Source organism: Hypomesus transpacificus, chromosome 22 (genome assembly GCF_021917145.1).
Source record: "Hypomesus transpacificus isolate Combined female chromosome 22, fHypTra1, whole genome shotgun sequence".
Classification (NCBI taxonomy): Eukaryota; Metazoa; Chordata; class Actinopteri; order Osmeriformes; family Osmeridae; genus Hypomesus; species Hypomesus transpacificus.
The window spans coordinates 10,115,252-10,130,356 of NC_061081.1; the positions used below are offsets into that span (position 1 = coordinate 10,115,252).

The following is a 15,105-nucleotide window of genomic DNA, read 5'->3' on the forward strand; positions in this document are numbered from 1 at the left end:
TTGTTCTCCACGGAAGCATACACGATACGAGCTGGTGTGTGGGCGATACTGTTATCTTCTTGCTGGTGTCCCTGCCGTGATCATGGAGATGGTCGTGACATTGTCACGCTAACAACCTGTTGGTGAGATATCATGGGGACATGTCCAGAGCAGCTGGATGCCAGGGTGGGAGTTTAAGGGCAGGTAGAGTATAGACGAGAGAACATTTTGTCTGGGTAGAATCCAGAGGTCTGCGGGAAGGTTGACGGGCAGGTTGAGGCGGGAGAGTCAGAGGTCAGCCAGAAGCTCTACTCGTTGGGGATGCTCTGCAGGTAGGTGAGGATGTGCTGGATCTTGACCAGGCGGTCTCTCAGCGTGGTCATGGAGAGAACAGAGAGCTGGTAGCGAGGGTCAATAGGCAGCACGGCCAGGAGCCACCAACAGCAGGCAGGGCCGTTTGGTGTCGCCTGCGAGGAGGATGAGAAGAAAGGAGGGAAGGTTGGCCTCATGTCATCTAGACTTCACACAGCACACTCAGGCCAGGCCGAAACCGCACCAGCTTGAACGCAGTAATGAGGAGGGGTAAAAGGCAAGATAGAAGGTTGGCTTAATAATGAGAACACAGTTGCTGTTTGTCAGGAGCAGAAGAGCAGTACAGTCCTGACTCAGTTCATTCAGTACTTGAGGCACGTAACAGTATTACTTCCTGTGAGATAAATCTCTCTAAGCATAGCCAATTAGGTCAGACAGCTCACCAATAGCTTAAAAGCTATTTGTCTATTTTTATTAAACACTGCAATTATTATTATATATATTATTAATAATAATAATCAATATTAACTATTAGCATTACTTTAATTGAGAGTTGTTGTGTGACAGAACTTTATTGTTAGGTAAATAATTCCAATGTTGATGACACAAGCCCTTAATTCAGTCAATTATACAACACACCCTATGTTAAATGTCTAAGAAAAGATACTTTGAGACAGAACTGGTATTGTGCTGTACTAGTGTGCGAGTGTGTGTGTGTGTAATCACCTCATTGCACACTTGTGACGCAACACCCTCTGAAGGATTATATAAGCGTCACCCACAATGCTCTCTGCCCTACATTGCCCCTCTCAGCTACACTGTTCTAGAGCAATGGAACTAAGATTTAATCCCCCACACCTGATTAACACTTCCTGTATTGAGGGGTTGGGAGATGCACGTCAGTAAATGCATGCAGTGGAAACTACAACCAGCCCAGAAACTATACCTAGCACTACAATCCAGGAACTACACCTAGCCCCCTGGCACCAAGACCCACGAAAACCCCTCTCATCCACATAGAGAGGGAATACTCTGAGAAAGGGGAGTGGGCCAGCGTGCAACAGGGGATTCAGATGACCCACCTGGATGTCAGGTTCTCTCTCTGGCATGGGCCCAAAGTGCTGCAGGATCTGGTTCCGGAAGCGGTTCTTGAGGTTCTGGAACCAGGAGCGGGCCTGTTCATACACAGAGTCATGCAGCTCCTGCAGCTTGGACAGCTCCTCAGCATCGTCCACCTGATTGGTCAGAGCAATCCATCCATCAACCGACAAGCTAGATAACTTTCTGTTTACTATAAAGTCATCATATTTTTGTATATATTTCTTCAATTAATGAACACACACTATCGTACTTCTGTGTTCAAATAACACAGTAACTTCCAATTGATGCCACTAGGAAGAGTAAATACTAAGACACTTTTATAAGGTCACATTCATACAGATCTTACCTTGGTGTCCTCGAGGTACTGAATGTCAGCGATGCTGTAGCCATCCTTCAGGCTCCGGGACAAAACCCGGAACCGCTTGCCACCAATGGTATCCACTACCGAGCGCCCATCAGGCAGGAAGTGCACGCTACGGATGATCAGCATGCAGCCGTAGTCCACAAACCTGAAATTATGAGATTTTTGTCACTACTTGTTTTTCTGTTCAGGATATCCATTCCTACACCCCAAAACGAGTGTTTTTAACGTTCCTTATTGGTTGGTTAGATTGTGATATTTTTTGGTGGGTGATATTTGTATCAATTTTTGCATGCTTTAGCTGTAACTGGCTACAGACAAAATGTGCTTTCCCCCAATTTATGTAGACACATTAATGTATTTATTTAGCCATTTAGTTCCATGAGGCCCAAGCTACAAGAGACTGCACGGTTATGTCCTCATAATAAAAGTCATTTGGGAACAGAGCAAATACAAGCTCTTACATCCCAAGGGGCTATTACTGTGCATAACTGTTCCAATCTTTGCTCAACTCTGATTTCTTCCAGTTTATTCAGCTTGTTAGAAAAGTTGCGGCTTTTGAGTCTGAAATCCTGTTAGCATAGCATGTTCATCCTCCCAATGTCGTCTCTCAGTCTCTTATCTCTGTTCAGCAGAGACCAGCTTTTTAATGATTTTTCCAGGGTGAAGATACAACAAGAGAGTGAGAGTATGTGTGTGTGTGTATGAGTATGCGGAGGGAGTCAGGAGTTGATTCCCTGCCGTGCCACATGATCTTGTGTCCTTAGGCAAGGCACTTAAACCTACTTGCCTCAAGGGGAATGTCCCTGTACTTACTGTAAGTCGCTCTGGATAAGACCGTCTGCTAAATGACTAAATGTGTGTGTGTGTGTGTCTTATATCTACCCTTTCTGGGCGTCATTGATGCACATCCCAAACTGGCGTGTGCCTGTGTCCATGCAGCGACGAATCATGAGTCGATAGCGTGGCTCAAAGACGTGCAGAGGGCAAGGCACAGTGGGGTAGGCCATGGTACACACAAAGACGGGGACATTCTTAGTCAGACTGGACAGAAGGGGGAGAAAGAGAGGAGAGTGAGAAAGGTTTCACAGGTCCAGACTAGCGATTCTTTGATCCTGTACAGTTCTGAGTAAACTTAAACCTGAGAGGGAGAAAGAGAGACAGTGAGAGAAAGAGAGAAAGAAGAGATGGAGAGAGAAAAGAGATAGAGACAGGAGATAGAGGCAGCCAGACGGAGGAGAGAAAGAGAGGGAGAAAGAGAAGAGACTGACTCAGAGAGCTCCCGGGTCTCCTCCAGGTGGATTTTCTGTCTCTCGGAGTGCTCCTCCCTCAGGTACTGCTGGATCAGCTCATCCAGAACACTGGTCACATTGTACTTCCTGGTTGCCAGGTACTGGAGGTAGAGACAAAGTGGGAAAGAAGGAGTGGGTGGAGATGGAGGTGGAGGTATAAGAAAAGCAGGAGTGGGAGGAGTGGTTGGGGGAAGGAGGAGAGGTCACACCAGCTACGTCAATAAGACAGGTCTTCCCCCAAATTAAGGGGCTTAGAGCTAACCTTGCAATACAGCTCCACCAGCACAAGTAAGCTACGCCTTCTTTGTTGAGGGGGGGGGGGGGCCTACCTCTTTCAGGCTCTCTTTGCAGAGGGGGCACTGGGGTGTGTGGTCCAGGCAGCGCTCCAGACAGTTCTTACAGAAGGTGTGTCCGCAGGGTGTGGTGACAGGCTCATAGAACAGCCTGGCCAGGAAACAAATGACTTGTGAGAAAAAAGGTCCCTCAAAATAAATCCAGCTCTGGTTGATCTATCAGGACCCTGTGACCTGACGCGGATGTGCCTCTGTACCTCATGCAGAGGGAACACTCCAAGTCGTTGGTGTCCAGTAAGTCTCGGGGGAGGGTCCTCGGGCTGCGGGGGGTGGCAGCAGCAATGGGGTGCCCTGTGACTACGCCCGGCACTGTGCAGCAAAAGGGGGAGGAGTCAGGAAGAGGAGGAAAATCTTCATACACTAAGGCTCAACACACATACAATTAGCAAAGTACCAGTGCTAGCTAAGATCGCATTCTTCAGATACTAGTGCCGCTACTGAAGCTGGTAAAAGACTACTGTTAAAATGACTTTCTTGTTACTTAGTATTGCAATTTCAACAATGGAATAGCATGAGACACAACAGACTAGAATAGACCAGACTGAATATTCCGGATGGTGACCGACCTTGTTTTTTGTGCTTGCTGCGTCCGTGGGACATCACCCAGGGGGTTGAGTCTGAGGTGGACAGCTTTCTCTTCAGCAGCAGCGCCCCCTTCTCCTGGTCCCCCAGCTGGGGGGCGGAGCACACCCGCTTCAGCCCCTCCCCGCCACCCGGCCCGTGGCCTCGCAGCGAGTGGGCGCGGCTTAGTCCTGGGCGCTCCAGGCTCTCGGAGCGACCCGGCTTCTGAACAAGACGTAGGAACAAGGACGGAGAGAAGCACGGGGGGCGGGAGAGAGAGAGGTCAAGGGAATAAAGAGTGTTTCAAACTGGAGGACATTCGACAAGACATCTTTGTTACATCAATGAACTTTGCTGTGTGGCCACACCATCTGAGCACATTGGTTATGGACCATCTTCAGGTGCCTTACCTCCTGTGCATCACAGTCGGAGTGGGCCGAGGTGGCCCGGCCCTGGTGGGGGTGGTGCTGGTGTTGACCTGGGGGCTGGTGTTGATGTTGGGACTGTGCATCGGCCACCGGTGTTTTACTGCGCAAGTGAGGCGAGGTGTTGGAGGCAGTCTCCCTCAGGCCCACCTTGACGTTCTCCCCACCCGGAGACAGCAGGCCCAACAGTATCTGCGGAAAGCACCAGGTTAACCATCCAGCACTGAAAGTGGACGCAGAGGCTCCCCAAAACGGCACACTCAGGAGTCGTTCAGAGCCACGATGGCAGTCAGGAGCATGTACAAACAAAACCTGTGCTAAACCCTCTTACAAAACACCCAAACAGTAAATCAAATAGCACAAGAACACACATGCAAATCTCTGAGAATAAGGGACTTTCTGGGAATTCAAAAAGTGACTTAACTCTGCAAAGGTTAAAAGTGAGTTGTGTCAGCGTGCTATAGACGGTAGCCTGACAAAGGCAAATATAGGCTTGGACTGTCATTGTGGATGCAGTTGGGGAAGACAGTCTACTGACCAATTGCCAGTCAACTAGATGTCCTCACTTCACCTCAGAGAGAAGAAACTGGAAAGCCTTCTGCAGAAACAACAGCCCGTTCCAAGTTTTTAAATGCTTCTGCTCTGGTGGAGTCACTTGGCCCTTTGGTAATTGCGGTATCTTTATCCCTATTTAGCAGTGTATTTCTCTAGGGCTCACATTTTGCCTACACCCCCTTTCTGTATTCTCTCTCCCTCTCCTCCCCCCCCCCCCCTCTCTCTCTCTCTCTCTCTCTGTGTCTTTCTCTATTCATGTCTGCCTCTCTCCTTTTCTCTCACTCTCTCCAATGGTGCTAAACATCCAGTTATATTATAACCCGGAGAACCCCGGTCAATGAGAGACAGGCCGTTCTCCATTTGCAGAGCTTGGACCCACCCAGGGCAACAGAAAGAAGAGGAACGTGGATGGGAGAAGCGGAGCTGAACCAGACCTTCAGAATTAGTTATGTTGTTATACAAGAACAGGGTTGGCAAGGAGAACATAGGCCACAAATTAGAGTCATGTGGAAACGCTGTCACAAACATACCATTATACATACTAACTGAACCCGTCAAATATGCACGCACACACACACACACTATCGAAGTGTCTGCTGTCTAAAGACCACAATCCTATCGTACAAGAGTAAAAACACCCCACAACAACTAACACAACACAGGAGCTGTCATATTGTCTCAGACAGTCCACCATTGTCATTGATAGGACAGTTGTAGGCCTGCACAAGGCCATCCTGGACTTCAGATTGAGTCTAATGTCATTTTTTTGAGCACAGTCACACAGGGTAACCCACAGGAAGACACTTATGTTATATGCTTACGGATAGTGTGAAATGTTTAATGTGTTTTCAGAGCTCCAATGTCTCTCAGTCTACAGGTGTAATGAAAAAAATCCACTTTAAACATACCAGGAAATGAATTTGACTTGGTGTGACATGGGATCCCAAATCAATAATTGGATTACAGCAAGTTGGGCATCATTCCATTTCTACCATGCACACATAAGGGGCTTGATTCCATTAAGGTGCTGCTTGGGTCTAGAACCAGCAGAGCATAACAACTGTGGAATGCAGACATGATGTTCCCTTCAAGGACTTTGAGCATGTGCCGAGGCGAGGCACGATGTGGAATCAGAACACAGAGAACCTCAGAGGCCTGAAGGCTTGATACAAACTACTGGGTCTACTCATGGGGGATACAAATATGTCACAGTGCTACTTTTAACTATAGTATAATAACTAATTACATGTCCAGTACACTCGAAGCCACACATTTGAGACCAAATAAAAAATGACCTTGTGAGCTAGTATCTCTTACCAGTTCCACCTCCCTCTTGGCCCTGGGGAATCCCTCATCCAGGGCCAGGCAGTGGAGGAAGACCTGGAGGGACTCATCCACCTGGTCCATCTGCTGGAGCACCTTGGCCTTCTGATAATAGCCCTGGAGAAGGGACGGATGGAGAGAGATGGAAACAGGAAGCGGTAAAGAGAGAGAGATAAACACACATGGAGAACATTATACAAAATCGCAAGAGAGAGGAACAGAGAGATAGGTGAAGGTACACCAACCCAGTCCTGAACAACATGCATCCTTACAGATCCGACCAACATAGTCTACCACACCTGGGTTGACCATGACGATTGTCAAACAAAAGGGAACACGTTCTCAGTTTGCATCAACTCATGATGATTTGAAATGTTTTTGACATCATTCAATTTGGTTGTGGAATAATACATTTATGTTCTGTTGCGGTCTTCTTAACTGAATAAATGAGAAGATGAGTGAGCTATGTGGGGAGGGACTCCATTGTTTTGGACCCCATCCCACACCTACTACACTTACAACTTCAACTTGTGAACTCCTCCCCCTCTCCTACCTTAATGCCAGCCATGGCCTTAATCACTCGGCCGAGGTGGCGAGTAACACCCTCCTACGCTGGTGCACCATGCTACTTTCAAACTCGCTTAGCTGACCTCTTTATGACCTCAGACTAAAATAGAAGAATGGCTCTGAAAGTTTCAATAATAACAGAATCAGTGACTGAGCCTGGCCTGAGTTCAGTTTAATACTTCAGTCGTGTTTCATTTTGAGTTTATCGTTTGTGATTTTCATCATAGGTTTCAAGCATATTGTTATTGTGAGGGCGCACTTTGTGAGTATACCAATGGTTGCTGATTTATATTTGATTTGTATCTGTGGATATGGGTTTCACCTGGCCATGATGAGTGAAGTTTGTTGAGCATCATTTATTTTGTATTTTTTAAACAAAGTAACGGGGTTTCACTAAATCACTGTTCCACAATGCGCACATGCACACACTCAAGGTCCATGGAAAAGTCTAGTGTACTGGTGGTTGAGCCTACCTGTGCAGAGTTGGCGGTGTCAAGACAAAGGTCAGTGTCCTCCAGAGCCTGGTGGTACTGTTTCAACCCTGAGTAGGCCTCAGCCCGCAACCACCTCGCCACCACATCCCCCGGGTCTGGGAAAACCGAGGCAGAGGAGGGAGAGAGGGAGCAAGAGAGAGGGGGAAGAGAGAGAGAGGGTGAGAAAGAGAAACTAGATTAGACAATTCAACTAACTGTCAGTTAAGTCTTTGTACCACTCCCCTCCACATCAACAAGGCCCTACTGACACTAATACACTCCTTTTTATCACCTGTTTTCATTCTTCTATTGTTAACTTGGCACTTTTGAATGTTTGCTTATTAACGTATGCTTATTGTTACAAGGAAAATTCCTTGCAGGTGTAAACTTGCAAATTTGTGTAAGGTGTAAGTTTGTTTCTGATTTTGATACACAGACAACCTTAAAGATAGGTCAAATTCCTTTTTCTGTGTTCCTGTACAGTTAGGAATACTTTTTACTATAATACTAATTTTACTGTAGTGAATTATTGGACTGTTTATTGAGTGTTAGCCACAGCTAGCCTACTGAGCTGGCTCGCATGCTACAAGTTAGACTTGAATGTGCTTTTATTATCCGGAGACATTTTACAAATTGTTCTATTTGTTTTTCCTTTTAACAGGAAACAAATTTACAAAACGTTAGTGTCATGACCTGCCTTATGCAACTTCATTTCTGTGCGCATGCCCCAGTTTCGAGATTTCGTAATGTGGTCGCACGTTGGTTATGTGACAGAGGATAGGCGGGGTTTATGTCAGACACCTGATTATCAAATACCAAAAATGTTGGTCAGTAGAACTCCATCCCCCCTTCCCCCGTCCTCCCCGTTTATACTTAACACATCGGAAACGAATGCAACTTGCACGAATGCAAGTTTATTAAATCATCGTTTTTTTGTCAAGTTCGCAAACAACCATTGTAGACAGTCAAGGATGCGCAAACGCGCATGAATCCTCCCCCCCCCCCCAACTTACCATCTTGTATCACAGTCGTAGCAAGTGACACTGCCTTCTCGAAGTCTTTTCTTCTACAAAAGTCTTCAATTTCATTTATAGCTTTAGATCTTTTCAGGTCGTTGGGGAACCACTTATCCAATAGTCCGGATAGAATCACATTTATCTTGACGTTACCAGGCCTGCCTCTGACGGTCTCGCTACAAAGCTTGCATTTAGACAGAAGGTCGTGTTGTAAACATCTTTTGCAATATGAATGTCCACAGCCTATTGTCACAGGTTCACCTAAAAAACTGTGACAACTTGGACAATCAAATATCCCCCGGGTGTAGTCGGGCCCGTCTTTCCTCCGTTCCGAAATAGTTTCATTCTCCTCTATCTTTTTCTTGAAGTTGCGCAGGATACAATCCACTAAAGTATCTAACTGTCCCGGACGTACAGCACCACACCTCAAGGCCATTGAGAACACATCAATGGCTTCTTTAAGACGATTTTCCGATGCCAGAGTATCGGCTTTCTGTAAAATAAGTGTGTAATGAACATTGTCCTCCTTGTTCCAGTCGTGTTCTTGATCAGGTTCTATAAAGAATCGTCCTTTATCTTCAAGAGCATCCTCTGGAGCAGGCTGTTGTAACGACATTATCGCTAGGTATATTCAACAAATGCCTGCTATTTCAATTTAGTTCTAAGAATTGGTTTACACATCACTACACATGCCGAGTATCCGGCTACTGGCATGACAAATTATACGTAGAACACCCATTTGTTATATAAAAACGGTATCACGTGATCATCAGTAGCGTGTGGTGATTGGTTAGAATCCCTGGGTTACGAAACGTGTGTTGTAAGTTTCATAACAAGTCTATGAAGAGCATATACAAATTTGTGTCGTTAGATGGAAAGGTAAAGCACTTTTCATAACCGTTATGGTCAGCCATGACACCATATTCGAGGACAAATGGGTTTATCTGTTGACACATTTTGTTTTAAAACATTTCGGAGTCGAAGTGGCCCATGTTCGGTGTTACAAAAGGGTGGCAAAACCAGTTACATAATTTTCGATTGGAAAGATTACTAAGGCAAGGTTCTTTGGATTTGGTACCCATGAAGATTTTATAGATTATAAACAAGTCTGGAAAACATCCATGAAGCATCATACCGCACTCACAACACTTGTAGTATGTGACTTAGGCCAAATAGGACTGTTTAACCTCTATAGGGCAATGGTTCCCACCCTGGTCCTCAGGGGGGGGCATGCCTGTCCTGCATGTTATAGATGTTTCCCTGCTTGAAACATCTAAAACATGCAGGACAGGGGTGCCCTGAGGACCAGGGTTGGGAACCACTTCTCTAGGGAACAGTCGAGGAAACAGTACCAATATCCAATGTGACAAAACGGCAAATAGCAGACGCACACAAGTTAGCATGGGGACTGACAAGTTCCATTCAACATTCAGTTTTCGCTAACCCCTAACCCAAACCATTATTTAACTCTAACCCTAACACAAACTCTAACCAAAACCCTACAAATAAATAAACATGATTGGAAATAGATTTGAACTTTTGGGAACAAAGATCATCTTCCTTGTTTTACTCTTGGGGACTTCCGATCCCCCACAATTTAAACGGCCACGGACACATACACACATGCAAACCTTGATAACTTACTGTACAGGGTATGACAGGGTATTATCTTGTGTATACAGTTGTATAAGACTTAAGACCTAGCACTGAGTCATGTAATGCACCTTAACGACTTATTTTCTCTCAACCCTCTTGAAGTTTTTGGCAATCTCAACCAGAAGCACAAGTAGGCTACTGTATATAACCTCAAACAAAAACGATGCACTACGTCACCTTACACTACTTTTCATTACTAAATTAGTGGTTAATTAGGCTAACAGCTCAGCTAGACAGAACATTTCTCTGTACAGAGAAAAAAGCATAATTAGATGCATGAGTCTGCTTATTTCAGACTGTATGGGGTATGGGTGGATTGGTACACCATAAGAGGATGTTGACAGGAAGAGATTGGAACAACATAAAAACATGCCAATTACAGAAATCCAGCCCATGTGGACTTTGGAGTCATTGACAAGCCGTACTGACTGTACATACAGCATATATTCTTCACCAACATTTTTTGACAAAACCTCTTGCCGCCTTTAAGAAACTGCATGACAGATTTGTAGAACAGTGTAGTCTACTGGAGTTGAGGAGTTGCGATCAATCCTGAATCCACTATTCTACGATTTCGGAAACAAGTTTGGATCACACTCTCATAACGAGTCTGTAAAATATTTATCCAGCTTTTAAACATTGCATGACATTTTTTTACTCTTGAAGTGAAGAATTCTCTTTGTGATATATCATGGCTATGGCATGACATATTTCACCATAATCAACAACTTTGTGACATGCTTTCGCTGCATTGAAACTGTGTGAAGTGTCTGTTTCTAGAGAAGGCAGCAGGGGGTCAGGGCTTGGTGTTAGTGCCTAGGTAATAAGCACACTGCCCTTGGACTGGTAGGATGCATGGCCAGACCTCTCGGTATGGAAGGTTTTGTTGGCTACAGAGATTGTCCCTGTTTGACTCTACCCTTATCTTATTTGGATGGCCTTTTCACAAAAACAAATATTTCAGGATACAGAGAGGGCTAGTGTGTGTCTGTGTGTGTTTGTGCGTGTGTGTCTGTGTGTCTATGTGTGTGTATATCTGTGTGTCTGCGTGCGTGTGTGAGGGGGAGGCAAATATACAATCCACAGATTAATTGGTAAACAGAGTAAACAGATTAACTTGTTTACCATCTTAAATGGCTCTTTATGCCTGTGACAACTGTATCAAATCCACACAGCATGATTTCTTTGCATGTTTTTATGATGTGAATGGTCTGGGAGGGTTGCATAGAATGAACAGACCAACAAGACTTCTTCTGCTCTGACCTACAGTAACCCTGGCAGAGAGTCCAGCCAACAGTGACATCTGGGTCCCAGCAACAGTAAAGCAGCACGTACTAACCTTCACCTCGCCTCTGAAAACAAATGACCCTACACAGCAGTGAGATCTTCACAGAAGAACAACTCCGCCATCTGCTGGACATAAAGAATGCATACAACCCTGGAGATTCTTCAACACGCCCTCTGCTGGCCAAAAAAAGGAACATAACAAACATCACTTGGAACAATGAGCCACATTAGAGGCTGCATTGAAAATCCCAAAGAAATATCAGAACCCAAATCTAAATTTGAAACAGAATTCTGTGAATATGTTTTTTTAAACATCAAAGAGTATATCCCTTTGATTTCAGAACTATTTAAAACCAATTGTGAAAATGTGTTTAGACCCTTTCCAAGTGTTCACATGATAAACAGTAGTAACTGGAGAGGCTATTTAGGACTTTTGAAGCCAGATTCACAATGTCGATAACCTTTTCTTAACCCCTACCCAGAAGTGTCTCTGTATGTGTCTCCCATAACTCCAACTATAGCAGCAAAAGGGAACCTTCCATCTAATCATAATGTATAAATGCTTCCATCTGCTGTCGTATTGAGTAAGTACAGTGTAGGAGAGACAAAATCACACAGGGGGCATTTAAGGAAAGGTATGAAAATACCACTTCTTGTGGCGATTTGGGGTGAAGGCCCGACCTCTAGTGGTGGTTTGGTGTGTACACACAGTGTGAATTAGAACACACACACACTGTCTCTGAACATTTTGTTCGTTTATCAATGTGGGAACCCTCCTCCTCTCCATTCTCAAAGGGTTCTGGTGGAATGCGGCCCTGATGTGGACTTTAGGTCAGCCTTATCTGGTACTGGAGGTGTTTAGGTTCCCAGAAGGAACACAAATGCGGGAACACACAAACACACATTCCAAAACACAAATTCATATTCAGGCCCATGCGTATTGCTCCCCCCCCCCCCCCCCAATCCCTGCACACGAATGTGCAAAAATAAATACAATGTGTGGAGTGCGGCTTGTCTGGGTTGTTATATGTGTGGAAACTGCACGAGGCAGCTCGGATCCAAGACGGATTCGAGAGACCGCAGATAGTCTGGGCTGCGGCTAGTCTGGTTTGTTATATGTTTGAGATCTATTACTTTTATCACTTGTATTATTGTTTTTGTTGATTTTATGTAAAGCACCTTGAGCTGCAATTCCTGTATGAAATGTACTATATAAATAAAGTCTTACTTACTTACCCTTTATTTCAGTTCTGCGCTGCGATTATCTCATATGGAAATTGTTTGTTTAAAGACAGTGGTAGTAAAACCTACGTACAAATACCTGAGTTTGAGTGTTATGTGTATTAAAGCCTGTGTGTGTGTTTGTGCTATGCATTAGAATCAGAATGGAATCAGAATCATAAATCCCATACTGATTCTATTTCTGATTATGTGTTTCAAAGCCTGTGTGTGTGTGTGTGTTTGTGCTATGCAACAGAGCTTACAGTAAATGTGCAGCCAGTTAGGGTGGGACATAGAATGCAGTGTGAGGACCCATTTCTGTGTGCCTGCATGTGTGTCTGTGCGTGTACTGTGGGAACGATTCCCTTGACCCCCAGGTGGCCCCTGCTGGCCCTCAACCCCTCCCCGCTCTGTTTCTCTCAGGGGGCTGGGGGTCCTCCAGTCCTCCTTCTGCCCCCCATGAACCTGCTACCCCCCCCCCCCCCCAGCTCCCCATCGCTCTCGCAAGCCAGCTGTGGCACAATGAGCTCCTTTGTCTGCTGCTGAGCACGGCCCTTATGTAAGAGGACCATGAGATCATCATCTACCCAGCCTCTCAGTGCCCACCTCTATCCCTCTCGTTCTGGAGAGAGAAAGAGAGAGAGGGGGGGGGGTGAGAGTGAGAGAGAGAGAAAAAAATAGAGATAGTAAAAAGAGCCCACAATTTTCATTTTTAAATTAGCTCAACATTTTCAATATTACCATGTTAAAAATGATCAACATAGTGTGTAGTTTTAATACATTTAATAGTGCACTTGAATGTGATTTGAATATGTACAGGAATAATATTAATAATAAAAAAGATAAAACATTTGTTCTTTTTTGTAACTTAGGTGTAACATATCCAATAAAATCACAACATGGTACAAAACAAAACTTACTGGAGGTATAAATACTGTTTATCGGGTTTAAATTAAAACATCATTGTCATGCGTTGTTTGGCATCATATCATAAATGGACACACCCAAAGTGTGACCTCATGGCTTAGCAAATTAGTCATTCACAATTAGCAGAAGAATAATGTTCCATTATTTGGAAGGAATATGTGAGCAAAGATCACGATTAAGTATCTCAACTTCATTTAAGGCAACACTGACAGACATACACACAGAGAAAGAAGTTTACACAAAAGATTAACTTTCCTTCTTCCAAGTGACACATACCTTCTCTTTTCCCTCACTGTGTCCTCTTTACAGTAAAACCTGTAAAATCGCCCCCTTTATAAAAGGACACTCTTCTCTTTCTTATTTATTCTCTACTCCCTCCCCCCCCCCCCACCTCATTAGTGTGGTAGACAACACAAGCTGTCATATTATCCTCAGATTAATGTTTGAGTGATTTGTGATTCAGGTGTTCACGTGGTGGCCATGTGTTTTCTACATATATCCACCTCCTCCAACACCTTTTTTATCTTAAAAGCTAAACCTATGGTCAATCAAATCAAATCTTGGTCACCATTTCAGTTAAACGTTACTATTATAATGGCTTTTCCCTTGACATGGTGTTCCCGACACCACCAACCATATCTGCCCCCCCACCCACACTCTCCTATCCATCTCTAACATCTCTCTCAATCCACCAACTAGCAAGTCTGGTCTCACTGTCACCTCTCGCTCACGTATTGCAAAAATACATTCTCACAATTATTTATTGATTAGGCAGTTCTTTCATGAACTGTCTTTCTGTTTATCAAAATATTTTATTCATCCCTCCGCATAACTGTAACAGAAAAACACACATGCACGTACACATGCAAGCACACACACAAAACTCAAGACGCACAGACACAACAGAATTTTCTATGTACACAGTATATTGCAACTGGAAGCCAGTGCATGGAGTATGTCTAATTAATCAATCATTCATGGACATGTGGACCGTGGACACACACACACACAAATACACACGCAAATACACACGCACACAAAGTAATATTCTCGCTTCTCAGAAGCAGTAGCACCCCTTGCAAATTGTTCTATTCATCCCAGTGGCATCATTTCCTTTGACTGTGATGTCACATTGTCCTTCCCCAGTTACCAAAAAAGGCAACTGGCACAGGAACAATGGGATGGCTCCAAATAAGGTCTCGTTAGTGAAGGAAAGTCTGTTCAGAAGTCGATTTGTCCAAGGTTTAGGCTTGTCGATCATTGTGTATATAGAAAATCAATATTTTTTATTTATTTAATCTATAAGGGAGTTTGGCTCCCCACCCTCAAATCCGTCTAGTCAGTGTTGGACGGAGTCTGTTCTAAAGAGAAGTCTGGGTGGAGACCACAGAGTCTCTGAGTGTCCACCTGGGCTGGATTCAGATCTCGACTTTGTGTCCTTGGACGCTTGTTCTCGTCTTATTTCTCAATCTGGTTGGTGAAGGACTCTCGAATCCTCACAACCTCTGCAGCACACAGGTGTCCATATAGCTTATTATACCATTCTGGGAAACGGCCCCTGAAAACAGAAACCGAAGAGCATGTCTTAGCGCCATTTTATTACCCTCGTATAATGTGTAAGTATGTAAGTTAGATGGAAATCATCTGTGTTTATGTAAATATCCCACCAAGACAAATCTGTGTCGGACTACACTCT

The 15,105-nt window shown here is 44.5% G+C and overlaps 2 protein-coding genes across 6 annotated transcripts in view; both read right to left on the minus strand.

Annotated features, from left to right (window-relative positions):
* Nucleotides 1–63: 63 nt before the first annotated feature.
* lonrf1l (LON peptidase N-terminal domain and ring finger 1, like) lies at nucleotides 64–9,049 on the minus strand. Of its 2 annotated transcripts, none has more exons than XM_047044458.1 (12): nucleotides 8,316–9,049; nucleotides 7,303–7,418; nucleotides 6,257–6,379; nucleotides 4,370–4,576; nucleotides 3,965–4,181; nucleotides 3,596–3,707; nucleotides 3,375–3,489; nucleotides 3,025–3,146; nucleotides 2,639–2,797; nucleotides 1,739–1,901; nucleotides 1,374–1,526; nucleotides 64–446 (listed from the first exon to the last, which is right to left on the minus strand). In XM_047044458.1, the coding sequence occupies exons 1-12, from the start codon at nucleotides 8,932–8,934 to the stop codon at nucleotides 288–290; spliced, it is 2,265 nt and encodes a 754-aa protein (XP_046900414.1). In that variant the 5' UTR covers nucleotides 8,935–9,049; the 3' UTR covers nucleotides 64–287. The 2 variants fall into 2 exon arrangements, with proteins under 2 accessions (XP_046900414.1, XP_046900413.1); XM_047044457.1 differs by having other exon boundaries at nucleotides 3,965–4,184.
* Nucleotides 9,050–13,250: 4,201 nt separating this feature from the next.
* dlc1 (DLC1 Rho GTPase activating protein) overlaps nucleotides 13,251–15,105 on the minus strand; it is a 73,438-nt gene continuing 71,583 nt past the window's right edge. For all 4 annotated transcript variants that reach the window (XM_047044446.1, XM_047044445.1, XM_047044444.1 and 1 more), the window contains one exon: nucleotides 13,251–14,967. In XM_047044446.1, the coding sequence (XP_046900402.1) occupies nucleotides 14,868–14,967 (100 nt within the window). In that variant the 3' untranslated portion in view covers nucleotides 13,251–14,867. The remainder of the gene's footprint in view (nucleotides 14,968–15,105) is intronic.